At 47.3% G+C, this 27,105-nt stretch overlaps 1 protein-coding gene across 4 annotated transcripts in view; it reads right to left on the bottom strand.

Moving 5' to 3' along the window:
* Window positions 1–22,352, bottom strand: part of LOC141133431 (venom factor-like) — a 681,995-nt gene extending 659,643 nt beyond the window's left edge. For all 4 annotated transcript variants that reach the window (XM_073622818.1, XM_073622817.1, XM_073622816.1 and 1 more), the window contains exon 1: window positions 22,220–22,352. In XM_073622818.1, the coding sequence (XP_073478919.1) occupies window positions 22,220–22,287 (68 nt within the window). In that variant the 5' untranslated portion in view covers window positions 22,288–22,352. The remainder of the gene's footprint in view (window positions 1–22,219) is intronic.
* Window positions 22,353–27,105: the final 4,753 nt, after the last annotated feature.

Consider the following 27,105-nt stretch of genomic DNA (forward strand, 5'->3'; position numbering starts at 1 on the left):
AGACTGCAGCGCCCTGCACATGTGGAGCTTTGGGGTGTGATGCAGTCAATGTGCTGCTCTTAGGCTGGCCCCTGGAGGGCATCCTGCCTCGTTGGTGATGTGCCGCCTCCTCCTCCTCCTCTCTCCTATCAGGCACCCACGTTGAGTCAGTGACCTCATCATCCCCTCCCTCCTCATCACTGGAGCAAACCTGGCAGTATGCTGCAGCAGGGGGAGCATGACTGCCAGATTGCTGTCCTTCTTGGGCACCCCCTCTGTCCGTGCTCATGTTACTGCCTTCATCGAGCTCAGTATCATCATCAGAGCCTTCCAAACGCTGCGCATCCTCCTGGAGCATGTACCCAACACTGAGGTCAAACAGTTCGAGGGAGTCCTCAGGAGGACATGGTGGGGCTAGGGAAGGAGTCACTGATGACATTGAGCAGAGGGAAGAGGCCGCTGCTTTGCCAGACAAAGTACCCTGGGCATGGGTGAGAGAGGATGAGGAGGAGGAGGACGGCTTGGTCATCCACTCGCAAGTCTTCCGCATGTTGCGGCTCAACACGGCCAGCTGCCGAAAAAAAGGCCAAGCGTGTCCCATGGCCACGTGCTGATGAGGATGCACCGTCTCCACGACCAGCACTAGACACAGAGCCTGCTTGCCCTCTCTTATTGACTTGTGACTGTCTGCCTCTCCTTCTTGGCCTTCCAGACATACTAATGGCCTGTAGCTGCACTAAGCTGGGATATATATATATATATATATATATATATATATATATATATATATATATGTACTGATACTGCAGGTAGCAAAATCAACTGCCTGCCTGTAGTATGAGAACACCACCAACTTTCTACAGGTAGCTTTAGCTGAACACTGTGAGGTGGACGCACCCCACTATCTTGTAGGTTTAGCTGAACACTGTGAGCAGGACGCACTGCACTAACTGTAAATAGTCTAGCTGCCTGACTGTGGTACTAATAGGATCAAAAGAACACCAGCAATTTTCTTCAGGTAGCTGTATTTACTGTAACAAGACAAGCCTGCCTGTCAGTAAGAAGATGACAGGAATGGATCTAGCTGAACACTGTGAGTAGGACGCACCCCACTAGCTTGTAGGTTTAGCTGAACACTGTGAGGTGGACGCACCCCACTAACTTGTAGGTTTAGCTGAACACTGTGAGCAGGACGCACCCCACTAACTTGTAGTTTTAGCTGAACACTGTGAGCAGGACGCACTACACTAACTGTAAATAGTCTAGCTGCCTGACTGTGGTACTAATAGGATCAAAAGAACACCAGCAATTTTCTTCAGGTAGCTGTATTTACTGTAACAAGACAAGCCTGCCTGTCAGTAAGAAGTTAACAGGAACGGATCTAGCTGAACACTGTGAGGTGGACGCACCCCACTAGCTTGTAGGTTTAGCTGAACACTGTGAGGTGGACGCACCCCACTAACTTGTAGGTTTAGCTGAACACTGTGAGCAGGACACACCCCACTAACTTGTAGTTTTAGCTGAACACTGTGAGCAGGACGCACTACACTAACTGTAAATAGTCTAGCTGCCTGACTGTGGTACTAATAGGATCAAAAGAACACCAGCAATTTTCTTCAGGTAGCTGTATTTACTGTAACAAGACAAGCCTGCCTGTCAGTAAGAAGATAACAGGAACGGATCTAGCTGAACACTGTGAGCAGGACGCACCCCACTAGCTTGTAGGTTTAGCTGAACACTGTGAGGTGGATGCACCCCACTAACTTGTAGGTTTAGCTGAACACTGTGAGCAGGACGCACCCCACTAACTTGTAGTTTTAGCTGAACACTGTGAGCAGGACACACTACACTAACTGTAAATAGTCTAGCTGCCTGACTGTGGTACTAATAGCATCAAAAGAACACCAGCAATTTTCTTCAGGTAGCTGTATTTACTGTAACAAAACAAGCCTGCCTGTCAGTAAGAAGATAACAGGAACGGATCTAGCTGAACACTGTGAGCAGGACGCACCCCACTAGCTTGTAGGTTTAGCTGAACACTGTGAGGTGGACGCACCCCACTAACTTGTAGGTTTAGCTGAACACTGTGAGCAGGACGCACCCCACTAACTTGTAGTTTTAGCTGAACACTGTGAGCAGGACGCACTACACTAACTGTAAATAGTCTAGCTGCCTGACTGTGGTACTAATAGCATCAAAAGAACACCAGCAATTGTCTTCAGGTAGCTGTATTTACTGTAACAAGACAAGCCTGCCTGTCAGTAAGAAGATAACAGGAACGGATCTAGCTGAACACTGTGAGCAGGACGCACCCCACTAGCTTGTAGGTTTAGCTGAACACTGTGAGGTGGACGCACCTCACTAACTTGTAGGTTTAGCTGAACACTGTGAGCAGGACGCACCCCACTAACTTGTAGTTTTAGCCGAACACTGTGAGCAGGACGCACTGCACTAACTGTAAATAGTCTAGCTGCCTGATTGTGGTACTAATAGGATCAAAAGAACACGAGCAATTTTCTTCAGGTAGCTGTATTTACTGTAACAAGACAAGCCTGCCTGTCAGTAAGAAGATAACAGGAAGGGATCTAGCTGAACACTGTGAGCAGGACGCACCCCACTAGCTTGTAGGTTTAGCTGAACACTGTGAGGTGGACGCACCCCACTAACTTGTAGGTTTAGCTGAACACTGTGAGCAGGACGCACCCCACTAACTTGTAGTTTTAGCTGAACACTGTGCAGAGGTCTCACTACACTGAACACTGTGAGCAGGACGCACTGCACTAACTGACTATTTAGTCTAGCTGCCTGACTGTGGTACTAGTAGGATCAAAAGAACACCAGTAATTTTCTTCAGGTAGCTTTATATACTGTAACAAGACAGGCCTGCCTGTCAGTAAGAAGATAACAGGAACGGATCTAGCTGAACATTGTGAGCAGGACGCACTGCACTAACTCTAAATAGTCTAGATGCCTGACTGTGGTACTAATAGGATCAAAAGAACACCAGTAATTTTCTTCAGGTAGCTGTAAATACTGTAACAAGACAAGCCTGCCTGTCAGTAGGAAGATAACAGGAACGGATCTAGCTAAACTGAATACAGTGTATATATATATATGCAACACCTGGGATGCATATATATACACAATACACTGTAAGTGCAGCTAAACTGACTGACTGTCCTGCCTAATCTAGCTAACTCAAAAGAAATGACACTCTCTCTCTCTCTCTCTCTCTCTCTCTCTATCTCTCAGCACACCGGAACACACTGCACAGGGCCGCCGTGCAGGCGGCCTTATATAGTGTGGGGCGTGTACTAAATCCCCTGAGCCATAATTGGCCAAAGCCTCCTTGGCCAATTACGGCTCTCCTTTCAGGCGGCACTGTGATTGGCCAAGCATGCGGGTCATAGTGCATGCTTAGCCAATCATCAGCCAGCAATGCACTGCGATGCCGCAGTGAATTATGGGCCGTGACGCGCCACACGAATTTGGCGCGAACGGCCCATATCGTTCGCAATTCGGCGAACGACCGAACAGACGATGTTCGGGTTGGCCGACAAGCAACAGTCTAGCTATATGGGGCAATATGGTGCAAACACATGCGCTACCTAGCACTTTTTGAGGTAATGATTTACATTCACATCCGAGACCCCCCCTTTCTCCTTCTCTCTTCCTTTCTTGGGTAACACCCCCCCTCTTCCTTCCCATCCTCTCCCCCCCCTCCCCTTTTCCCCACCCTCCCTTTCCCCTCTGTTCACCTTTGGTTGATTCACATGTTTCCTTTTGCTCATCACACTTTCACACTACATGGTTGTTTCTCACCATTCACGTTTTTCACCACCTTTCTATGTCTCCACCTTTTCACTTTGTTATCGTCAATATTTATATAGAGCACTGACTGAGTGGTTGCCAATACCTAATATTATTTATGAATCATGTATATTCATTTATACCTATACCCTTGATACATATTGGAGACTCCTGTCCCCTAGCGGCCTGTTTTGGCCACATAACAAATGTAGCAATAGTAATTAAATTTATTATGGACGCTCTTTTGATTCTCATCACAGGTGTGTTTTTTGTGTTGGCCTGGAGGGCGGTGCCCAAGAGTGTGACCTCTCGTAAGTCACGTCGCTGTTTTCACTGCCCTGGTCTGAGTCGTGTTGGCGATAGAGGCGCCTGGGACTCTCCCTCTGGGGAAGAGGGGAGGACAGTCTTTTTAGGGGATCTCCATGTGGGAGGCTTTTTTCCTTTCCTGCTGGACACACATTATTGGGTAATTATACTGTATTTATGCATTACATGGTGAATGTAATTATTGTTATATCAATGGAACCCATATATGTATATCAACTCTATCCATGTATATCTTCCAGCAGACTGACCCTCTGAAGAAGACCCTAAGTATAGGGGTTGAAACACGTCAGGTTCAATATTCATGTTACCAAGCGTTGTTATGAATATGTGTCTGCTAATGTATGTTCAGCCTATTTAATTTTAATTTAATTTTTTTAATTTTAATTTTAAGTACCCCCACTGGAGCTCATTGTTTTAGCTTTTATGGTATACTATTTAATAAATTTGTTACATTTTTTCATACATCATTGACTCTATTTGTCATTGTGCTGCCTAAAAACCCCACCCTGGGGAAACTCTTCCTTTTGTTATATGTAACATGGTTAACCTTCCTCCTCACCGGAAAAGGATTCATGAATTTAGGCCCCAGTTTTCTTGAAGGGCAGGCCATCCTCAGGTTAGCTGTGGACAACCACACTTTTTATCAAACATCTTCTTGTAATAGGCCTGGGATTTGGCCATGGTTTCTTGTAGAAGTTTGTTATTAGCCGAGAAGAACTCCATAGTTTCAGAAACTGCAGGGATGGTGCATTCGGGTATTGAACTGGGTAAAAAGGATGGATGAAAACCATAGTTGGTGAAGAATGGCATTTGATTGATGGCAGAATGCAGAGAGTTGTTATAAGAGAACTCTGCAATAGGTAACAGAGAGACCCAGTCATTCTGGGAGAAGGCGGAGAAACAATGGAGATATTGCTCCAAAGTTTGATTGGTTCTCTCTGTTTGGCCGTTCGTCTGGGGATGGTAAGCCGAAAAGAACGCCAGTTCTATTTCAAGGGAACCACACAGGGCCTTCCGGAACCTGGAGGTAAACTGGACACCTCATGTCGGAGACAATATTTGATGGAACCCCATGCAACCTTACGATCTCCTTAATGAACATCTTCGCTGTCTCCATGGCTGAGGGTGTACCCCTCATTGGAAGAAAATGTGCCATCTTGGACAATCTATCTACTACGACAAAGATGGCAGAAAAACCTTCTGATGGGGGGAGTTCTATGATGAAATCCATCGAGATCATTTTCCACTGTCTCTCAGGAATGGGTAAGGGTTTCAATAGGCTCCAAGCTTTTGTCCGGCTGCTCTTACTTCGGGCATAAGTGCGACAAGAATCCACGTAGTTCTTACAATCATTGACCAGTTGTGGCCACCAGAAAGTACGCTGTACCAGCTCGGCCATCTTTAGGGCCCCGAAATGACCTGCCAGCTTATGGTCATGGCAAAGCTCCAGTACCGGCACCCTTAAGTCCTTAGGAACCATAATCTTGCCTTTGTGCTACAGCAAACCGTCCTTCAGGTTGGTTTCAGCAGGCTGGGGTGTTCCTATAGAGGCCTGTCTTATCCTAGAGATCAGATCCCCTTGAAGGAGCAAAAAGTTTCCAGCAGGAAGGATAGTGTCCGGAGGTACAGTCTTCTTGGAGTCATGGAACATGCGGGAAAGTGCATCTGGCTTGATGTTTTTAGAGCCGGGTCTGTAAGTAATGTGAAATTGAAAGCGAGAAAAGAAGAGTGCCCATCTAGCTTGTCATGGTCTTAGTCTTTTGGCGGATCTCAGGTACTCCAAATTCTTGTGGTCGGTGTAAATTAGAATGGGATGTGCAGCACCCTCCAGTAGATAGCGCCACTCCTCCAGAGCCGTTTTGATGGCCAGAAGTTCCCGGTCCCCTACGTCATAGTTCCTTTCGGACAGAGTTTGCGTGAGAAGAAGGCTTTTGGAAATATTAGAGCCTTGGCGCCTTGTCATTGGGAGAGCACTGCTCCTACTGCAATTTCTGAGGCATCAACCTCCAAAATGAATGGCAGGGCAGGGTTAGGGTGTTTCAAAATGGAGGCTGAGGTAAATAGTTCTTTAAGTTTCTCCAAGGCCGATTGCGCCCTGGGAGTCCAGCAGAATCTGGTTCCCTGCTTAGTTAATTCAGTAACTGGAGTGATGAGTTTAGAAAAGTCTTTGATGAATTTCCGATAAAAGTTGGAAAACCCGATGAAGCGCTGAATCCCCTTTTTGTCTGTGGGTGCAGGCCAGTTCAGGATGGCAGACACCTTTTGAGGGTCCATCCTGATGCCCTCAACTGAAGTGATGAGACCCAAAAATTGAATGCATTGGAGTTCGAACTCGCATTTGTGGAGTTTAGCATACAGTCCATGTTGTCTAGGCTGAGCAAGGACTTTCCAGACGTGCCTGCGGTGGTCAGTCAATGAAGAGGAAAAAATGAGGATATCGTCAAGGTAGACAATAACATACAGGTCCAGGTAATCACGAAAGATATCATTGATGAAGTGTTGGAACGTTGCTGGTGCATTGCAGAGACCGAAGGGCATAATGAGGCACTCAAAATGCCCAAAACGAGTACGGAAAGCAGTCTTCCACTCGTCCCCTTCTCCGATACTGATTAAATTATAAGCTCCGCGGAGATCCAGTTTTGTAAAAACCGTTGCGGTTCCCAACCTTTGGAACAGTTCAGGCACCAGAGGTAGCAGGTAATGGGTTTTAATCGTTATTTAATTCAACTCCCGATAATCGATGCACGGATGAAGGGAGTGATCTTTCTTTTCCACAAAAAATATGCCGGCACCAGCCGGGGAGGTGGACGGGCGGATGAATCCTTTTTCCAGGTTTTCATCAATATATTTCTTTAATGTGTCTAATTCCTGCTCAGTTAATGGGAAGATCCTCCCGAAGGGTACCTCAGTTCCGGGTAAAGATTCTATTGGGCAGTCATAAGGTCTGTGCGGGAAAAGGATCTCTGCTCCCTTTTTGCTGAATACATCCGAGAAGTCCTGGTAGGGTTCTGGGATAGATTGGTGTAGTTCCGTATTCGAATCTAAGCAGAGGTGTTGAGAAGTCTTACTGATCGTTCCCCGCAGACAATGCTGTTGACAGTACTCAGAGAGGAACTCAATTTTCCCTGTAGCCCAGTTAATACGGGAATTATGGGCTTGTAGCCAAGGCATTCCCAGGATGATAGGGAAGAGAGGAGATGGCATCTAGGCAGAGGAGTTCTTGGTGCTGAGGGCCCATAGTAGCTAGTAAAGGGACGGTCTCCTGTATGACTGAGGGTGGAACCATCTTCAAGGTGTACAGCAAGTCCTTGAGCTTTGGGTCGAAGTGGAATGCCGTGATCGGCTGCAAAAACCAGGTGAACGAAGCAGTTTCATGCTCCGGAGTCAATGATGACTGATTTTGGGATAATCCTTCCTGGAAGCTGCAATGTGATAGAGATAGCAAGGTGAGTACTGGGTTTAGGCATGACAGTTGCACACATACGGGAAGTAGAATGGCACTTACACGTCTTGTTGGGGCGGGCGCTTGCGTAATGCCCGGATTCCCCACAGTACAGACACAAATTGTGAGCACGTCTGCGTAACTTCTCCTCGGAGGTAAGGGAAGGATGAAGCAGGCCAAGCTGCATGGGTTCTGGAGCATCTAGGACTGGAGCAGTTGATGTAGCGGAAGGCCAACTGGGGGGACTGGGAACTAGAGCGAGCACCCAGGTGGGGCGAAAAGCACTAGTAGACCTTTCGGTGCATCGCTCTCTCAGGCGACAGTCAATTTGGATGGAGAGATTGATGAGCTCATCCAGGGACTGAGGCACTCCGACCCGTGCCACCTCATCCTTAAGTGGGTCAGATAATCCCATCCGAAACTGGTGATGCAAGGCGGCATCGTTCCAGTCCGTGTCCAAGCCCCAGCGTCTGAACTCAACCGCATAATCTTCAGCTGCCCTGGGGCCTTGTCGGAGGGAGTGCAATGCGGCTTCAGCAGTTGCAGTCAGCTGGGGGTCCTCCTAGAGCTGAGACATCACCAGAAAGAAAGCATCCAGACTTCCTAAAGAGTCTGACTTCCGCTCCAGGAGGCGGTGGGCCCAGGTTTGAGGCTCACGAGACAACAGGGAAATGACAAAGACCACCTTGGTTGCTTCTAGTGAGAAGGTACGGGGCTGCAAGGCAAAGTAGAGTTCACAGGCATTTCCAAACGCACAGTATTTGCTACGAACTTCGGAGAACCTTTAAGGTATGGGTACTCCGGGCTCTGGAGGGAGCATAACTTCAGAGGGTGTGGGAGATAATCTGGCAGACGAAGCCCCCTGGGGACTGGTGGGCGAGGACAGAGCCTTGATTTGTTCCTCCAATCTTGAATAGCCTTCCTGTGGGCTTTTTACCGCTTGGGTAAGGCCCGCCAGATGTCTGCAGAGTTCCTCCATGGGGGAAGCCCCCTGCCTGGATTCGGTCATGGCTGCCTGATACTATCAGACTTCTGCGTACCTGACCGGCGAGTCCACTTGGGCAGATGGTAGACTCCCTTACGCATCCGACTCGCGGCCCATGGTAGAGTATACAGGAAGTACTAAATGGCATCTATAGTATGCCATTAATACAAGGACAAGCAGCAAGTGTCAGATCTCTCAATCTCCTCACTCCTATTTTTAATATATTTAATGTACCTATAACGATGCAAAAAAATAAAATATTTATGAATAGAAACAAAAAGATATCCCCATCATAGAGTTGCTTTATCTGGCTATTTTCAAATGCTTACCTGGACCAGGAGGGGTGGTCGGCGAACAAAGAAAAGACGCCGCAGGGGGTGTAACCACCAGACGCCAGAACCGCCAGAGACATTAGATGAAAACTTGGTACATAATATTTCCTCTATTGTTTTGTCTAAAGCTGAACTAAGTGTGTTGAATAAGGGTTTGGGCTTTTGCCCTAAAGAGAAAATGAATGATTTTGTGCTTAAACAGTATTTATATAGATTTTTTAGACAACTAAGATTCAAAGCACATTTTTCTGGTATGTCCACTGCCACAGTTAAAGAATTATCAATATTATCAATTAAAAATATGGGTTTAAAACCAAAAAGCACCAAAGTACCACCTACTTCATGTGCTGCTTTAGAGGTATATATAGAGAAAGTGGAAAATGACATAAAGACATTTTTGTGTGATAGAAAAAAGAGAGACCATATACCTCACAATTTAAATAAAGATGAGATTGCAGCGTTAAACTCCTTGTCAGTCCGGCGTGATATTACTATCAAGCCGGCTGACAAGGGGGGAGCTATTGTGGTAATCGACACTACCATGTATGAAAACAAAGTTATGAAACATCTTAGTTCAGTGTATGTCAGTGTATGTCAGGTAGGTCAGTGTATGTTAGGTAGGTCAGTGTGGGTCTGGTAGGTCAGTGTATGTCAGGTAGGTCAGTGTATGTATGTCAGGTAGGTCTGGGTGTGTGTCAGGTCAGTGTGTGTCAGGTAGGTCAGTGTGTGTCAGGTAGGTCAGTGTGTGAGCCAGGTAGGTCAGTGTATGTAGGTCAGTGTATGTCAGGTATGTCAGTGTGTGTCAGGTAGGTCAGTGTGGGTCAGGTAGGTCAGTGTATGTAGGTCAGTGTATGTAGGTCAGGTAGGTCAGTGTATGTCAGGTAGGTCAGTGTATGTAGGTCAGGTAGGTCAGTGTATGTCAAGTAGGTCAGTGTATGTCGGTCAGGTAGGTCAGTGTGGGTCAGGTAGGTCAGTGTATGTAGGTCAGTGTATGTAGGTCAGGTGGGTCAGTGTATGTCAGGTAGGTCAGTGTATGTAGGTCAGTGTATGTCAGGTAGGTCAGTGTATGTCGGTCAGGTAGGTCAGTGTGTGTTAGGTAGGTCAGTGTATGTAGGTCAGTGTGTGTCAGGTAGGTCAGTGTATGTAGGTCAGTGTAGGTTAGTGTATGTCAGGTAGGTCAGTGTATGTATGTCAGGTAGGTCAGTGTGCGTGTCAGGTCAGTGTGTGTGTCAGGGAGGTCAGTGTATGTAGGTCAGTGTATGTCAGGTAGGTTAGTGTATGTATGTCAGGTAGGTCAGTGTGTTTGTCAGGTCAGTGTGTGTGTCAGGTACGTCAGTGTGTGTATGTCAGGTAGGTCAGTGTGTGTGTCAGGTAGGTCAGTGTATGTCAGGTAGATAGGTCAGTTTAGTGTTCAGCATTGATGGGCACTGGTAAGCCAGGCAGCAACGAGCAAGTGAGCTTATCCCCCGCCAGAGGCGTCGTCAGGGGGTGGCTATTGGGACTACAGCCCCGAGCCTGGGGCCAATAGCCCCGAGTCTCTTGTCCCGGCCAAGAATGCAGGGACCAGGGGCGGACTGAGCCGTGGTAGCGCTGGCTCCGGCTCCAGCTCCGCACCCACCTGATTCTTCTCTTGGTCACTGGTTGCTATAACTGTCTAGTGGCTAGCAAACAGTGATGTCCCTGCCCACTGTGCCCACACTGCCCAACATTCAAAGCGGAGGAGGATTGCACTTCCTCCTCCTCCGCGCTAGTGCTCATGGGGCCTGCGACTTGTGGACTGGAGCGTCCCTCCGGAGGTCAGTGTATGTAGGTCAGTGTATGTCAGGTAGGTCAGTGTATGTAGGTCAGTGTATGTCAGGTAGGTCAGTGTATGTAGGACAGTGTGGGTCAGGTAGGTCAGTGTGGACAAGGTAGGTCAGTGTGGGTCAGGTAGGTCAGTGTAGGGCAGTGTATGTCAGATAGGTCAGTGTATGTCAGGTAGGTCAGTGTGTGTCAGGTAGGTCAGTGTAGGTCAGTGTATGTCAGTTTAGGTCAGTTTAGGTCAGGTATGTCAGGTAGGTCAGTGTGGGTCAGGTAGGTCAGTGTATGTAGGTCAGTGTATGTCAGGTAGGTTAGTGTATGTAGGTCAGTGTATGTCAGGTAGGTCAGTGTATGTAGGTCAGTGTGGGTCAGGTAGGTCAGTGTATGTCAGGTAAGTTAGTGTATATCAGTGTATGTAGGTCAGTGTATGTCAGTGTGTGTCAGTGTAGGTCAGTGTGCGTCTGTGTAGGTCAGTGTAGGTCAGGTATGTCAGGTAGGTCAGTGTATGTCAGGTAGGTCAGTGTGGGTCAGGTAGGTCAGTGTATGTAGGTCAGTGTATGTCAGGTAGGTCAGTGTATGTAGGTCAGTGTATGTCAGGTAGGTCAGTGTATGTAGGTCAGTGTCTGTCAGGTAGGTCAGTGTATGTAGGTCAGTGTGGGTCAGGTAGGTCAGTGTGGGTCAGGTAGGTCAGTGTATGTCAGTGTATGTAGGTCAGTGTATGTCAGTATGTGTCAGGCAGGTCAGAGTGTGTCAGTGTAGGTCAGTGTAGGTCAGGTAGATCAGTGTATATCAGGTAGGTCAGTAAGGGTCAGGTAGGTCAGTGTATGTAGGTCAGGTAGGTCAGTGTATGTCAGGTAGGTCAGTGTATGTAGGTCGGTGTATGTCAGGTAGGTCAGTGTGTGTAGGTCAGTGTGTGTCAGGTAGGTCAGTGTGTGTCAGTCAGGTAGGTCAGTGAAGGTCAGTGTATGTAGGTCAGTGTTTTTAGGTCAGGTAGGTCAGTGTATGTCAGGTAGGTCAGTGTATGTCGGTAAGGTAGGTCTGTGTATGTAGGTCAGTGTGTGTTAGGTAGGTCAGTGTATGTAGGTCAGTGCGTGTCAGGTAGGTCAGTGTATGTAGGTCAGTGTCTGTCAGTTAGGTCAGTGTATGTAGGTCAGTGTGGGTCAGGTAGGTCAGTGTATGTCAGGTAGGTCAGTGTATGTAGGTCAGGTAGGTCAGTGTATGTAGGTCGGTGTATGTCAGGTAGGTCAGGTAGGTCAGTGTGTGTAGGCCAGTGTGTGTCAGTCAGGTAGGTCAGTGTGGGTCAGTGTAGGTAGGTCAGTGTATGTCAGGTCGGTCAGTGTATGTAAGTCAGGTAGGTCAGTGTGTCATGAGAGGGTTTACCCGTTGGTGGCGCTATCGGTCTCTTGGATCGCAGTACCAGTGTCCATCAGCAGGTGTCTTCCAACACCTAGGACCTGCAGTAAGAGGTCTTTCCTGCTGGTGGCACTGTTGCATCCTTGGGCCGTAGTACCAGTGTCAACCAGCGGGTGCACTCTGGCAGTGTGGAGCAAACAACACACACTGCGCTCAGCTGTGACATGAGGTCAATCACCACAGCCTTATAAATACCCGGCAAGCCCTCATAGGCTTGCCTTGGTATCTCTCTCTCCCTGCGTTCTGACCTTGCTGCCCGTTTGACCTTGAGCCTGCATCTGCCTTGTCCTGATCTGATCCAATCCCTATCCTGAGGCCTTCCTAGTCCTGTCCCTTCTGTTCCTGGCTACCTTGGATCCCTGCCCTGAACCCCATCCATCCATCCTCTCCTTGTCCTGTTCAGTTTCCCGTCCTTACCCTTCTGCTGACTTCCCTGTGTATGACCTTGGCTTGGCTTTGTTTACAATTACGGTATCTCCATTTACCTATATATATTGTTGTTTGTAGTGGGTTGTTGTGTGGGTTTTGCACTGTTTATATTCCTTTCACTTATCACTTGTTAATAAACACCATCATTTCACTTACATGTGTTTCTGGTCTCCTCTGTGCAGTCCACACAGTCTGGTCTACTAGTCTCCTGACACAGTGTGTGTCAGGTAGGTCAGTGTATGTCGGTCAGGTAGGTCAGTGAGTGTTATGTAGGTCAGTGTGTGTCAGTGTATGTAGGTCAGTGTAGGTCAGTGTATGTCAGGTAGGTCAGTGTATGTATGCCAGGTAGGTCAGTGTGTGTGTCAGGTCAGTGTGTGTGTCAGGTAGATCAATGTACGTAGGTCAGTGTCTGTCAGGTAGGTCAGTGTATGTAGGTCAGTGTCTGTCAGGTAGGTCAGTGTGTGTCAGTCAGGTAGGTCAGTGTATGTAGGTCAGTGTTTGTAGGTCAGGTAGGTCAGTGTATGTCAGGTAGGTCAGTGTATGTAGGTCGGTGTATGTCAGGTAGGTCAGTGTGTGTAGGTCAGTGTGTGTAGGTCAGTGTGTGTCAGGTAGGTCAGTGTATGTCAGGTAGGTCAGTGTATGTAGGTCGGTGTATGTCAGGTAGGTCAGTGTGTGTAGGTCAGTGTGTGTCAGGTAGGTCAGTGTGTGTAGGTCAGTGTGTGTCAGTCAGGTAGGTCAGTGAAGGTCAGTGTATGTAGGTCAGTGTATGTCAGTATGTGTCAGGCAGGTCAGTGTGTGTAAGTGTAGGTCAGTGTAGGTCAGGTAGGTCAGTGTATGTCAGTGTATGTCAGGTAGGTCAGTGTATATCAGGTAGGTCAGTGTGGGTCAGGTAGGTCAGTGTATGTAGGTCGGTGTAGGTCAGTGTGTGTAGGTCAGTGTGTGTCAGGTATGTCAGTGTGTGTAGGTCAGTGTATGTAGGTCGGTGTATGTCAGGTAGGTCAGTGTGTGTAGGTCAGTGTGTGTCAGGTAGGTCAGTGTGTGTCAGTCAGGTAGGTCAGTGAAGGTCAGTGTATGTAGGTCAGTGTTTGTAGGTCAGGTAGGTCAGTGTATGTCAGGTAGGTCAGTGTATGTCGGTAAGGTAGGTCAGTGTATGTCAGGTAGGTCAGTGTATGTAGGTCAGGTAGGTCAGTGTATGTCAGGTAGGTCAGTGTATGTAGGTCGGTGTATGTCAGGTAGGTCAGTGTGTGTAGGTCAGTGTGTGTCAGTCAGGTAGGTCAGTGTGGATCAGTGTAGGTAGGTCAGTGTATGTAAGTCAGGTAGGTCAGTGTGTGTAAGGTAGGTCAGTGTATGTCGGTCTGGTAGGTCAGTGTGTGTAGGTCAGTGTGTGTCAGGTAGGTCAGTGTATGTAGGTGTATGTAGGTCAGTGTAGGTCAGTGTATGTCAGGTAGGTCAGTGTGTGTAGGTCAGTGTGTGTCAGGTAGGTCAGTGTATGTAGGTCGGTGTATGTCAGGTAGGTCAGTGTGTGTAGGTCAGTGTGTGTCAGTCAGGTAGGTCAGTGTGGATCAGTGTAGGTAGGTCAGTGTATGTAAGTCAGGTAGGTCAGTGTGTGTAAGGTAGGTCAGTGTATGTCGGTCAGGTAGGTCAGTGTGTGTAGGTCAGTGTGTGTCAGGTAGGTCAGTGTATGTAGGTGTATGTAGGTCAGTGTAGGTCAGTGTATGTCAGGTAGGTCAGTGTATGTATGCCAGGTAGGTCAGTGTGTGTGTCAGGTCAGTGTGTGTGTCAGGTAGGTCAGTGTATGTAGGTCAGTGTATGTCAGGTAGGTCAGTGTATGTAGGTCAGTGTATGTCAGGCAGGTCAGTGTATGTATGTCAGGTAGGTCAGTGTGTGTGTCAGGTCAGTATGTGTGTCAGGTAGGTCAGTGTATGTCAGGTAGGTCAGTGTATGTAGGTCAGTGTATATCAGGTAGGTCAGTGTTTGAAGGTCAGTGTCTGTCAGGTAGGTCAGTGTATGTAAGTCAGTGTGGGTCAGGTAGGTCAGTGTATGTCAGGTAGGTCAGTGTATGTCAGTGTATGTAGGTCAGTGTATGTCAATGTGTGTCAGGTAGGTCAGTGTGTGTCAGGTAGGTCAGTGTAGGTCAGTGTAGGTCGGGTAGGTCAGTGTATGTCAGGTAGGTCAGTGTGGGTCAGGTAGGTCAGTGTATGTCAGGTAGGTCAGTGTGTGTAGGTCAGTGTGTGTGTGTCAGGTAGGTCAGTGTGTGTCAGTCAGGTAGTTCAGTTTCGGTTAGTGTATGTAGGTCAGGTAGGTCAGTGTATGTCAGGTAGGTCAGTGTATGTCGGTCAGGTAGGTCAGTGTATGTCAGGTAGGTCAGTGTATGTCAGTCAGGTAGGTCAGTGTATGTAGGCCAGTGTGTGTCAGGTAGGTCAGTGTGTGTAGGTCAGTGTGGGTCAGGTAGGTCAGTATATGTAGGTCAGTGTAAGTAGGTCAGGTAGGTCAGTGTATGTCAGGTAGGTCAGTGTATGTAGGTCAGTGTATGTCAGGTAGGTCAGTGTATGTCGGTCAGGTAGGTCAGTGTGTGTAAGGTAGGTCAGTGTATGTAGGTCAGTGTGTGTCAGGTAGGTCAGTGTATGTAGGTCATTGTAGGTTAGTGTATGTCAGGTAGGTGAGTGTATGTATGTCAGGTAGGTCAGTGTGTGTGTCAGGTCAGTGTGTGTGTCAGGTAGGTCAGTGTATGTAGGTCAGTGTGTGTCAGGTAGGTCAGTGTATGTAGGTCATTGTAGGTTAGTGTATGTCAGGTAGGTGAGTGTATGTCGGTCAGGTAGGTCAGTGTATGTCAGGTAGGTCAGTGTATGTCAGTCAGGTAGGTCAGTGTATGTAGGCCAGTGTGTGTCAGGTAGGTCAGTGTGTGTAGGTCAGGTAGGTCAGTGTGGGTCAGGTAGGTCAGTATATGTAGGTCAGTGTAAGTAGGTCAGGTAGGTCAGTGTATGTCATGTAGGTCAGTGTATGTAGGTCAGGTAGGTCAGTGTAGGTCAGTGTATGTCGGTCAGGTAGGTCAGTGTGTGTAAGGTAGGCCAGCGTATGTAGGTCAGTGTGTGTCAGGTAGGTCAGTGTATGTAGGTCATTGTAGGTTAGTGTATGTCAGGTAGGTGAGTGTATGTATGTCAGGTAGGTCAGTGTGTGTGTCAGGTCAGTGTGTGTGTCAGGTAGGTCAATGTATGTAGGTCAGTGTTTGTAGGTCAGGTAGGTCAGTGTATGTCAGGTAGGTCAGTGTATGTAGGTCAGTGTGTGTAAGGTAGGTCAGTGTATGTAGGTCAGTGTGGGTCAGGTAGGTCAGTGTATGTCAGGTAGGTCAGTGTATGTAGGTCGGTGTATGTCAGGTAGGTCAGTGAGTGTAGGTCAGTGTGTGTCAGTCAGGTAGGTCAGTGTGGATCAGTGTAGGTAGGTCGGTGTATGTAAGTCAGGTAGGTCATTGTGTGTCAAGTAGGTCAGTGTATGTCGGTCAGGTAGGTCAGTGAGTGTTAGGTAGGTCAGTGTATGTAGGTCAGTGTGTGTCAGGTAGGTCAGTGTATGTAGGTCAGTGTAGGTCAGTGTATGTCAGGTAGGTCAGTGTATGTATGCCAGGTAGGTCAGTGTGTGTGTCAGGTCAGTGTGTGTGTCAGGAAGGTCAGTGTATGTAGGTCAGTGTATATCAGGTAGGTCAGTGTTTGAAGGTCAGTGTCTGTCAGGTAGATCAGTGTATGTAAGTCAGTGTGGGTCAGGTAGGTCAGTGTATGTCAGGTAGGTCAGTGTATGTCAGTGTATGTAGGTCAGTGTATGTCAATGTGTGTCAGGTAGGTCAGTGTGTGTCAGGTAGGTCAGTGTATGTCAGTGTATGTCAGTGTAGGTCAGTGTAGGTCAGGTAGGTCAGTGTATGTCAGTGTATGTCAGGTAGGTCAGTGTATATCAGGTAGGTCAGTGTGGGTCAGGTAGGTCAGTGTATGTCAGGTAGGTCAGTGTGTGTAGGTCAGTGTGTGTGTGTCAGGTAGGTCAGTGTGTGTCAGTCAGGTAGTTCAGTTTCGGTTAGTGTATGTAGGTCAGGTAGGTCAGTGTATGTCAGGTAGGTCAGTGTATGTCAGTCAGGTAGGTCAGTGTATGTCAGGTAGGTCAGTGTATGTCAGTCAGGTAGGTCAGTGTATGTCAGTCAGGTAGGTCAGTGTATGTAGGCCAGTGTGTGTCAGGTAGGTCAGTGTGTGTAGGTCAGGTAGGTCAGTGTGGGTCAGGTAGGTCAGTGTATGTAGGTCAGTGTAAGTAGGTCAGGTAGGTCAGTGTATGTCAGGTAGGTCAGTGTATGTAGGTCAGATAGGTCAGTGTATGTCAGGTAGGTCAGTGTATGTCGGTCAGGTAGGTCGGTGTGTGTAAGGTAGGTCAGTGTATGTAGGTCAGTGTGTGTCAGGTAGGTCAGTGTATGTAGGTCATTGTAGGTTAGTGTATGTCAGGTACCGTGTTTCCCCGATAGTAAGACACCCCCGATTGTAAGACGTATCGGGAGTTTCAGAGGGGTCAGCTAATATAAGCCGTACCCCGAAAGTAAGACATATGTCTTACTTTCGGGGAAACACGGGGGGATTTGCCTCCAGTGACGTGCGGTACAAAGAGTGGGGCTGGGGGTGCGGGCCGCTGGGGGTGCGGGTCTCTGTCCCCCTCCGTTCTCCCCCTCCGTTCCGCTTTCCTCCTCTGTGCCTCCCCGCTGTCCCCTCCGTTCCCCCCTCCTTCTCTGTCCCCCTCCGTTCTCCCCCTCCGTTCCGCTTTCCTCCTCTGTGCCTCCCCGCTGTCCCCTCCGTTCCCCCCTCCTTCTCTGTCCCCCTCCGTTCTCCCCCTCCGTTCCTCCGTCCTCCCCCTCCTTCCTTTGTGAATAGACAGAGTCAGCTGACTCTGTCCATTCACATAACTGAAACATTGTAACCTCCTGTGATTACAATGTGTCAGTTTATGAATGGAGAGAAGCCGCTGTCTTCTCTCCTTTCATTCTCAGTGCAGCTGACGCTGCAGAGAAAGGGACTGGGGAATCTCTATCCTCTGTCTCTTTCTCTGTCTCAAAGGGGAGATATCAGAGGTCTGTTAAGACCCATGATATCTCACCAAAGCCCCCCAACAGGGCTGATTAAAAAAAAAACAAAAAAAACACATATTGCAATAAAGAATAAAGAAAAAATTTTTTCCCAATATAAGACATACCCCGAAAGTAAGACATAGTGGGGCTTTTAGGGATAAAAAGAAAGTAAGACACTGTCTTACTTTCGGGGAAACACGGTAGGTGAGTGTATGTATGTCAGGTAGGTCAGTGTGTGTGTCAGGTCAGTGTGTGTGTCAGGTAGGTCAGTGTATGTAGGTCAGTGTATGTCAGGTAGGTCGGTGTGTGTCAGTCAGGTAGGTCAGTGTGGGTCAGGTAGGTCAGTGTATGTAGGTCAGTGTATGTAGATCAGGTAGATCAGTTTATGTCAGGTAGGTCAGTGTATGTAGGTCAGGTAGGTCAGTGTATGTCAGGTAGGTCAGTGTATGTTAGTCAGGTAGGTCAGTGTGTGTCAGATAGGTCAGTGTATGTAGGTCAGTGTGTGTCAGGTAGGTCAGTCTATGTAGGTCAGTGTAGGTTAGTGTGTGTGTCAGGTCATTGTGTGTGTCAGGTAGGTCAGTGTATGTCAGGCAGGTCAGTGTATGTATGTCAGGTAGGTCAGTGTATGTGTCAGGTCAGTGTGTATGTCAGGTAGGTCAGTGTGTGTGTCAGGTAGGTCAGTGTATGTCAGGTAGGTAGGTCAGTTTAGTGTTCAGCATTGATGGGCACTGGTAAGCCAGGCAGCAGCGAGCAAGTGAGCTTATCCCCCGCCAGAGGCGTCGTCAGGGGGTGGCTATTGGGTCTACAGCCCCGAGCCTGGGGCCAATAGCCCCGAGTCTCTTTTCCCGGTCCAGAATGCAGGGGACAGGGGCGGACTGAGCCGTGGTAGCACTGGCTCCGTCTCCAACCGCCTGACTCTTCTCTTGGTCACTGGTTGCTATAGCCATCTAGCGGCTAGCAACCAGTGACGTCCCTGCCCACTGTGCCCACACTGCCCAGCATTCAAAGCGGAGGAGGATTGCACTTCCTCCTCCTCCGCGCTAGTGCTCATGGGGCCTGCGACTTGTGGACTGGAGCGTCCCTCCGGAGGTCAGTGTATGTAGGTCAGTGTATGCCAGGTAGGTCAGTGTATGTAGGTCAGTGTCTGTCAGGTAGGTTAGTGTATGTAGGTCAGTGTGGGTCAGGTAGGTCAGTGTAGGTCAGTGTATGTCAGGTAGGTCAATGTATGTCAGTGTGTGTCAGGTAGGTCAGTGTGTGTCAGTGTGTGTCAGTTTAGGTCAGTGTAGGTCAGGTAGGTCACTGTGGGTCAGGTAGGTCAGTGTATGTAGGTCAGTGTATGCCAGGTAGGTCAGTGTATGCCAGGTAGGTCAGTGTATTTAGGTCAGTGTATGTCAGGTAGGTCAGTGTATGTAGGTCAGTGTGTGTCAGGTAGGTAAGTGTATGTAGGTCAGTGTCGGTCAGTGTATGTCAGGTAGGTCAGTGTATGTATGTCAGGTAGGTCAGTGTGTGTGTCAGGTATGTCAGGTAGGTAAGTGTATGTCAGTGTATGTCAGAGCTGACTGGGGCAGACTGACTCTGGTTGAGATCCGTTTGGTAGTGAAAAGCTCTTTGGGGATGTAGAGAAATGTTTGCGGAGTGGGGACATGTCTGAGGAATGGTGGTTGATGTCTGATTACTTGGATGCGTGGGATTTTAGGTAAGATGCATTTATATCATTAGACGAAAATGTTATTATTAGAGACTGAGATTTGGCTGTGTGCTCTGCGTACAGCCTAATTTCGCTGACAGTGTATGTCAGGTAGGTCAGTGTGGGTCAGGTAGGTCAGTGTACGTAGGTCAGTGTATGTCAGGTAGGTCAGTGTGGGTCAGGTAGGTCAGTGTATGTCAGGTAGGTCAGTGTATGTAGGTCAGTGTATGTCAGGTAGGTCAGTGTGGGTCAGGTAGGTCAGTGTATTACAGGTAGGTCAGTGTATGTAGGTCAGTGTGGGTCAGGTAGGTCAGTGTATTACAGGTAGGTCAGTGTATGTAGGTCAGTGTATGTCAGGTAGGTCAGTGAATGTAGTTCAGTGTCTGTCAGGTAGGTCAGTGTGGGTCAGGTAGGTCAAGGTGGGTCAGGTAGGTCAGTGTATGTCAGGTAGGTCAGTGTATGTCAGTGTATGTAGGTCAGTGTATATCAGTGTGTGTCAGGTAGGTCAGTGTGTGTCAGTTTAGGTCAGGTAGGTTAGTGTAGGTCAGTGTATGTCAGGTAGGTCAGTGTGGGTCAGGTAGGTCAGTATATGTCAGGTAGGTCAGTGTGTGTGTCAGGTATGTTAGATAGGTCAGTGTATGTCAGTGTATGTCAGGTAGGTCAGTGTTGTTGTGGAACATTTTATGAAGATGTTTTTTAATATATTGTTATAAGTCTCCCAGTTTTCATTCTCTCGCAGACCGCTCTAAAAAGCTGACTGGGGCAGACTGACTCTGGTTGAGATCCGTTTGGTAGTGAAAAGCTCTTTGGGGATGTAGAGAAATGTTAGCGGAGTGGGGACATGTCTGCCAGCTAAGGGCCCCTGTGCGATGCACAGAACGATCATCTGGTGGGGGTGTGTTCGCTCTGCAAAGACATTTTTGGTTTAAGGAGTGTGGGCTCATTTTGCCCCTGTGTGCCTGATCAACACATTTGTGGCCCAATGAGTGTACGCCTGCCAATAATCTCTCGTCCACAAAGACAGTAGAATAATCCAGGTATACAATGTTCTCTGAAACAATGTATAATAAGGAGTTCTATCAACGGAAATACGGGAGTCTTTTGGGTTGTTATGGTTGGAGACAGAGTCAATGTTTGAAAGACATGTGGCTTCTAAAAACATGCATGCACCCTGTCTCTGCTCAGGCACACCCATAAGACTTCTGTAGTCATTAGTCATTGTTCATTGTATATTGTATCATGTCCTTTGCTTACATCCTGTGTTGTTAAATCCTTATATGGTTATATCCTGTGATGTCACTTGCCATGTGAGAAGTGATTGGCTGTTGGAACCATCACTTCCTGTTTGTGAAAGCTTTTGTGTTAATAAAAGAGACTCACGGCTGAGGGAGGCAGAGATGCTGACTGAGGCTGAGCTGGTAACGTGAGGAATGGTGGTTGATGTCTGATTACTTGGATGCGTGGGATTTTAGGTAAGATGCATTTATATCATTAGATGAAAATGTTATTATTATTAGAGACAGGAGATTTGGCTGTGTGCTCTGCGTACAGCCTAATTTCGCTGACAGTGTATGTCAGGTAGGTCAGTGTGGGTCAGGTAGGTCAGTGTATGTAGGTCAGTGTATGTCAGGTAGGTCAGTGTGGGTCAGGTAGGTCAGTGTATGTAGGTCAGTGTATGTCAGGTAGGTCAGTGAATGTAGTTCAGTGTCTGTCATGTAGGTCAGTGTATGTAGGTCAGTGCGGGTCAGGTAGGTCAAGGTGGGTCAGGTAGGTCAGAGTATGTCAGGTAGGTCAGTGTATGTCAGTGTATGTAGGTCAGTGTATATCAGTGTGTTTCAGGTAGGTCAGTGTGTGTCAGTGTAGGTCATGTCGGTTAGTATAGGTCAGTGTAGGTCAGGTAGGTCAGTGTGGGTCAGGTAGGTCAGTATATATCAGGTAGCTCAGTGTATGTAGGTCAGGTAGGTCAGTGTATGTCAGGTAGGTCAGTCTATGTAGGTCGATGTATGTCAGGTAGGTCAGTGTGTGTAGGTCAGTGTGTGTCAGGTAGGTTAGTGTATGTCAGTCAAGTAGGTCAGTGTGGGCCAGTGTATTTAGGTCAGTGTATGTAGGTCAGGTAGGTCAGTGTATGTCAGGTAGGTCAGTGTATATCGGTTAGGTAGGTCAGTGTATGTAGGTCAGTGTGTGTCAGGTAGGTCAGTGTGTGTAAGTCAGTGTGTGTCAGGTAGGTCAGGGTGTGTAGGTCAGTGTATGTAGGTCAGGTAGGTCAGTGTGTGTCATGTAGGTCAGTGTATGTAGGTCAGGTAGGTCAGTGTGTGTCAGGTAGGTCAGTGTATGTCGGTCAGGTAGGTCAGTGTGTGTCAGGTAGGTCAGTGTGTGTGTCAGGTAGGTCAATGTATGTAGGTCAGTGTATGTCAGGTAGGTCAGTGTGTGTCAGTCAGGTAAGTCAGTGTATGTCAGGTAGGTCAGAGTATGTAGGTCAGGTAGGTCAGTGTGTGTCAGGTAGGTCAGGGTGTGTCAGGTAGGTCAGTGTATGTCAGGTAGGTCAGTGTATGTCGGTCAGGTAGGTCAGTGTGTGTCAGGTAGGTCAGTGTATGTAGGTCAGTGTGTGTCAGGTAGGTCAGTGTATGTAGGTCAATGTAGGTCTGTGTATGTCAGGTAGGTCAGTGTATGTCAGGTAGGTAGGCCAGTTAAGTGGTCAGCACTGATGGGCACTGTTAAGCCAGGCAGCAACCAGCAAGTGAGCTTACCCCCCCCGCCACACAACCACACAACCCCTCCGCCCAACCAAAAAAAAAACCCAGCACCACTAGAGGCCCCCCCCGTGCCGGTCTTGGACTTCAGGCTGAAGCCCCTGGTCTTTTTGCCACCTAGCAACGCCCCTGTTTAACATGCTTCACAAAAGAAAAAACAAATCCTGTTGTGTACTTACAGTTGTGCGTAGGCTCCAGCCAGAAGGGCCAGCAAGAGGAGGCACACAACTCTGCACCCCATCATCATCAGCTATGTACTGCCTGCTGGACAGTTGCTTTTATACTGGCCAAGGGGTGAACAGAGCCCAGGGCAGAGATTCAGACAGCAGGAGGAGTCCCAGATATTTCCAAATTCTGTAATTTCCAGTAAATACTGAACTCATTACACAATAGGTACACAGGGATTGTGTGTCCTTCAGAACTAACTGATAGGCATGGACACATTTAGGATTCCATCTTTGTCCTGAACCATTACAGAAACACACAGTGAGCTTCTCAAAAACCTCAAAGTGGCAAAGGTTACCATTGTCCTTTTGTTGAGGTTGCAAGCAAAGATAATCAGGTTTAAAGCTGAAGTTGAGCTATGACAATTTTCACATAGTTACATTGATCGAGCTTGCAGCAATGAATGCATGTATTTGCCTTACCTATGGGACCTCTGTGAAAGCTGGAAATTACTAAAGTGGGCACTGCTACTAAAAGGATTGCCACTAGCTTCCGGGTCCCGTGTCAAGCAGCTGCCCTGCTGCTTACTGAACACAGGAGGTCACCTACTTGGCATGGGCCCCATTTAGAGAACGCTTAGTATTTTCTCAGTGGGTGAAAAGTGTTTTCTGATTGGAGGAGGAGGAGATAATGACATCACCTCATCAACTCTCTTTTGGGATAATGCCAAATTTGATAGTCAATGGTGTTGATTTGCTAAAACTGGAGACTGCAATATCTGGAGCAGCTCTGCACAGAAACCAATCAGCTTCCAGTTTTTTATTTTGTCAAAGCTTAAATGAACAAGCTGAATTTAGGAGCTGATTGGCTACCATGCACAGCTGCACCAGATTCTGATTGCTCTAGTTTTAGTAAATCAACCCCTCCTAAAGGAGCAAAGAGTGATTTTGTATATTTTTTTCTTTTCTTTTTTCCAAGTTCTTTATTTATTATGATCATTATTTTTATGTATGTAGCGCTGGAATCTATTGTTATCTAAAATAATGCTAATAGATTGGTATTTGGTTCCCTCTGATGGTGTACGATGTGGACGATGATCTGTTTAACTTTCACATAAGGGCAAGAAGTGACTTTATTACTTTGTGAAAGGACTCACCTACCCACAATGCTCACTCACCTACCCATGAACACTGAGTGACTGAACTGCATGCTGGGTAGGTAATAAAAGGCCCAGCGCGACCATTTTCTTTCTCTTCGGGACGCGTGGCCTGCCTGCAAGAATCTGTGAAGGAGTGTTCCAGAGGGCGCGGCCTACATCGTGCATAGTGGAACAGCCACCACTGACTTTGTCTTACCGCAGAGTGCTGGATAAGTGGTGTGATTGGGTCTGAGGATCCAGAACCTCTGACAGAGCCAAGTGAGGGTCCCGGTTATCGTGCAGAGCGGAGCAGCGTGATGGTGCTGGCTGGCAGCAGGCCTGGGATAACCAGAGGGAGGTTTCCAGCTTTCCAGGCTTGGTGTGGTGAGCGGGCTGACGCCCAGAAGTTATTTCTCGCGCTTAACACACTTAGACTCATCCTATAGGGTTGCTGAGACCTGCAGTTCCACAGGGAGGTCTCATTCATGTAGACTGAGTTCAATCAGGCCTCACAGCCCATCCTTCACTGAGAGCTGATGGACGGTAAAGAGATACCTACATCGGAGGCATTTACAAGTGTGTTGCATAGCAGGAACTGTTAACACTCATCATTTTATGTTACTTCATTACCTGTTAAAACTTTGGATTACAAACAATGCAGTATAATAGCTAGCAGAGAAAGAAGATCAGAGAAGATCAGAGATTGCTCACTGGGAGGCTTTGTGCTTTAATTACATTGCAAAGGACTGCATTACTCCCCAGGGGGAGCCGTTCAGCAACTATACTGTATTGTATTGTGATAACAAGTATTGCATTGAGCATTGTTAGACTAAGTGTTTGCACGGCTGTACTGGAAGTGGGAAGGTGCTCAGTGTCAAGGTTTTCCAACTCTGAGCGCTAGTCCCACTTGGAAACACGTCAGCATACACCAGTTATTCAGTGTGTGCTAGTGAGAATCTTTTACAATCTCTTTATTGTAGTTTATTTGTTTGTACAACTTGATCAAGAGGTGTTTCTCTAAGTAACTAAATCTCTTTCAGTAAACTGATTACTTTATTTAACTACAATTGTGTGTGTGACCTTTTACTGATAAATAGGGATGAGCCGAACACCCCCCGGTTCGGTTCGCACCAGAACCTGCGAACGGACCAAAAGTTTGCGCGAACTTTAGAACCCCATTAAAGTCTATGGGACTCGAACGTTCAAAATTAAAAGTGCTAATTTTAAAGGCTAATATGCAAGTTATTGTCCTAAAAAGTTATTGTCCTAAAAAGGCTTTAGGGACCCGGGTCCTGCCCCAGGGGACATGTATCAATGCAAAAAAAAGTTTTTAAAACGGCCGTTTTTTTCAGGAGCAGTGATTTTAATGATGCTTAAAATGAAAAAAAGTGAAATATTCATTTAAATATCGTACTTGGGGGGTGTCTATAGTATGCCTGTGAAGTGGTGCGTGTTTCCCTTGCTTAGAACAGTCCCTGCACAAAATGACAATTTTAAAGGAAAAAAGGTCATTTAAAACTGCTTGCGGCTTTAATGTAATGTCGGGTCCTGGCAATATGGATGAAAATCAGTGAGACAAATGGCATGGGTACCCCTCACCCCCCAGTCCATTACCAGGCCCTTTGGGTCTTTTATGGATATTAAGGGGAACCCCGCACTCAAATTAAAAAAAGGAAAGGCGTGGGGCCCCCAGGCTCTATATACTCTGAACAGCAGTATACAGACAGTGCAAACAAAACAGGGACTGTAGGTTTGTTGTAGAATCTGTTTGTAATTTTGAACTGGTACATTTTTAAAGTGTAGCTACAGCCAAAAAATCTATTTTTGAGCTTTTTGGAAAACATAGGGAAGGAAGGGCTATCACCCCTGTAACATTTATTTTGCTGTCTGTGCACCTCTTCAGAAGATTTCACCTCACTTTCTGTCCCAATGACAAATGTTTTTTGAAAATTTGGTGTTTTTAGTGAAACAAGGATTGTAATAAAGCATGAGTGAAGAGGAGACACGTTTTTCCCATATTAACTCTTACAGGAGAGAAATTCCCTTCCTAGGGGTGGATTCCATCACACTTCCTGTTGTCTCCTTCCGTTTGTAAGTAGAAGTCGGATGTTTGAAAGTAGGGGCCTACCCTATATACCCTGCAGAAATTGGGGCCTTAGGTGGTGGTGTTGCCACAACACTGTTATGCCCCGTACACACGGTCGGATTTTCCGACGGAAAATGTGCAATCGGAGCGTTTTGTCGGACATTCCGACCGTGGGTGGGCTCCATTGGACTTTTTACATCGGATTTTCTGACACACAAAGTTTGAGAGCAGGCTATAAAATTTTCCGACAACAAAATCCGATCGCGTCAATTCCGACCGTGTGCGGCCAGTTCCGACGCACAAAGTGCGACGCATGCTCAGAAGAAATTCCGAGACGGAACAGCTCGGTCTGGTAAAATTAGCGTTCGGAATGGATACAGCACTTTCGTCACGCTGCAATGTTTTAAATTGTTTAATAAAGCGCACTCTCTTCTTCTTTATAATGTGAGAAGAATTAAGTAGTTTTGCTGCTCATATTCACACAGACTTCTCACAAACGTATTTCTTTATTATTTATCGGGATTCCCTCAATATATTTTGATTGGTTACATCTGACCAAATTTCTATTTTGTTGTTTTATTTTTGTTTTGTATTAATAAAAATTCCTTTATTAAGGGCTCACAACCAAACAAAGAGGGAGGAAGGCAATGCTGGAGAAACAGCAGAAATTGGTGAAGCCTTTGGCCCCCAGGGCACACATCAATTATTTCCAGGCAAAATTAGTGGCCTGAGGATTCCATATCTAAAGGAGTGCAGTCTGGTCCAGAAGTCCCAGAGATCTGGAAAGCAGCAGATGACATCTGTGTCCCCAGGCTGTGGTCATACAAGAGACTGCATCTTTGGCCAGACCAGACTGAACTCAGGGCCATCACTCTCTGGTCCTCCTTCCACGCTTCCTTCCATGCTGTGGCTCTGGTGTTGGAGATGTGGCAGCAGGAGGAGGAGGAGGAGGGGGATGGGCCAACTCACTCAGGTGGGTATTGAGTGTGATTTCGCCACTCGCCCCCTTAGTTAGGACTTTATACAGAAGGTCCTCACACAGCTTGTGTTGACCCTCCTGCATGCCCTGCTGTTTGGTGGCAGCCATGCAGGCAAAGGCCTCTTCAGGAGTGGGGGTGTCTCTGAGGGATGCAGAAGCCTCCTGAATGAGCCTGAGCGCTGAATCCTGAATGTGACTCCCCTTCCTCGGTCTTTTGTATAGAAGTCGGAGGGGAGGAACCTGCGATTCGGTCAGACTCCTACTTTGCCCAGACCTCTCCTGGCTGCCATATAGTCCCGCCTCCTCCTGGCTGCCACATTCCACAGCCTCCTCCTGGCTGCCACATTCCACAGCCTCCTCCTGGCTGAGGTCTTCCTGTGTATGAAAAAGGGACATCGTTTTAGTTTTTTATTCATCAATCACACACAATTTTCACCTCATGATTGTTGCAAATTGAATGTTAACAAATGTAAAAGACTATCATTCTGAGCCCAGCATTTTTCAGTCTTGTCCCAATTATTTTTCAAAACTACTGTCTATTGATGTAAAACACTTTCTTAAATCAGCAATTAGTGATCAATAATAACATCTAGTAAACATAATTTCTTTTTTGACCAGAAATATGGAGAACAATGCTATACCTGACTCCATCTGGGCTCCTCCACTTCTTCCTGGCTGGAAGTCACAGGTTGGACAT

The sequence above is a fragment of the Aquarana catesbeiana genome, linkage group LG03 (assembly GCF_042186555.1).
Source record: "Aquarana catesbeiana isolate 2022-GZ linkage group LG03, ASM4218655v1, whole genome shotgun sequence".
NCBI classification, from domain to species: Eukaryota; Metazoa; Chordata; class Amphibia; order Anura; family Ranidae; genus Aquarana; species Aquarana catesbeiana.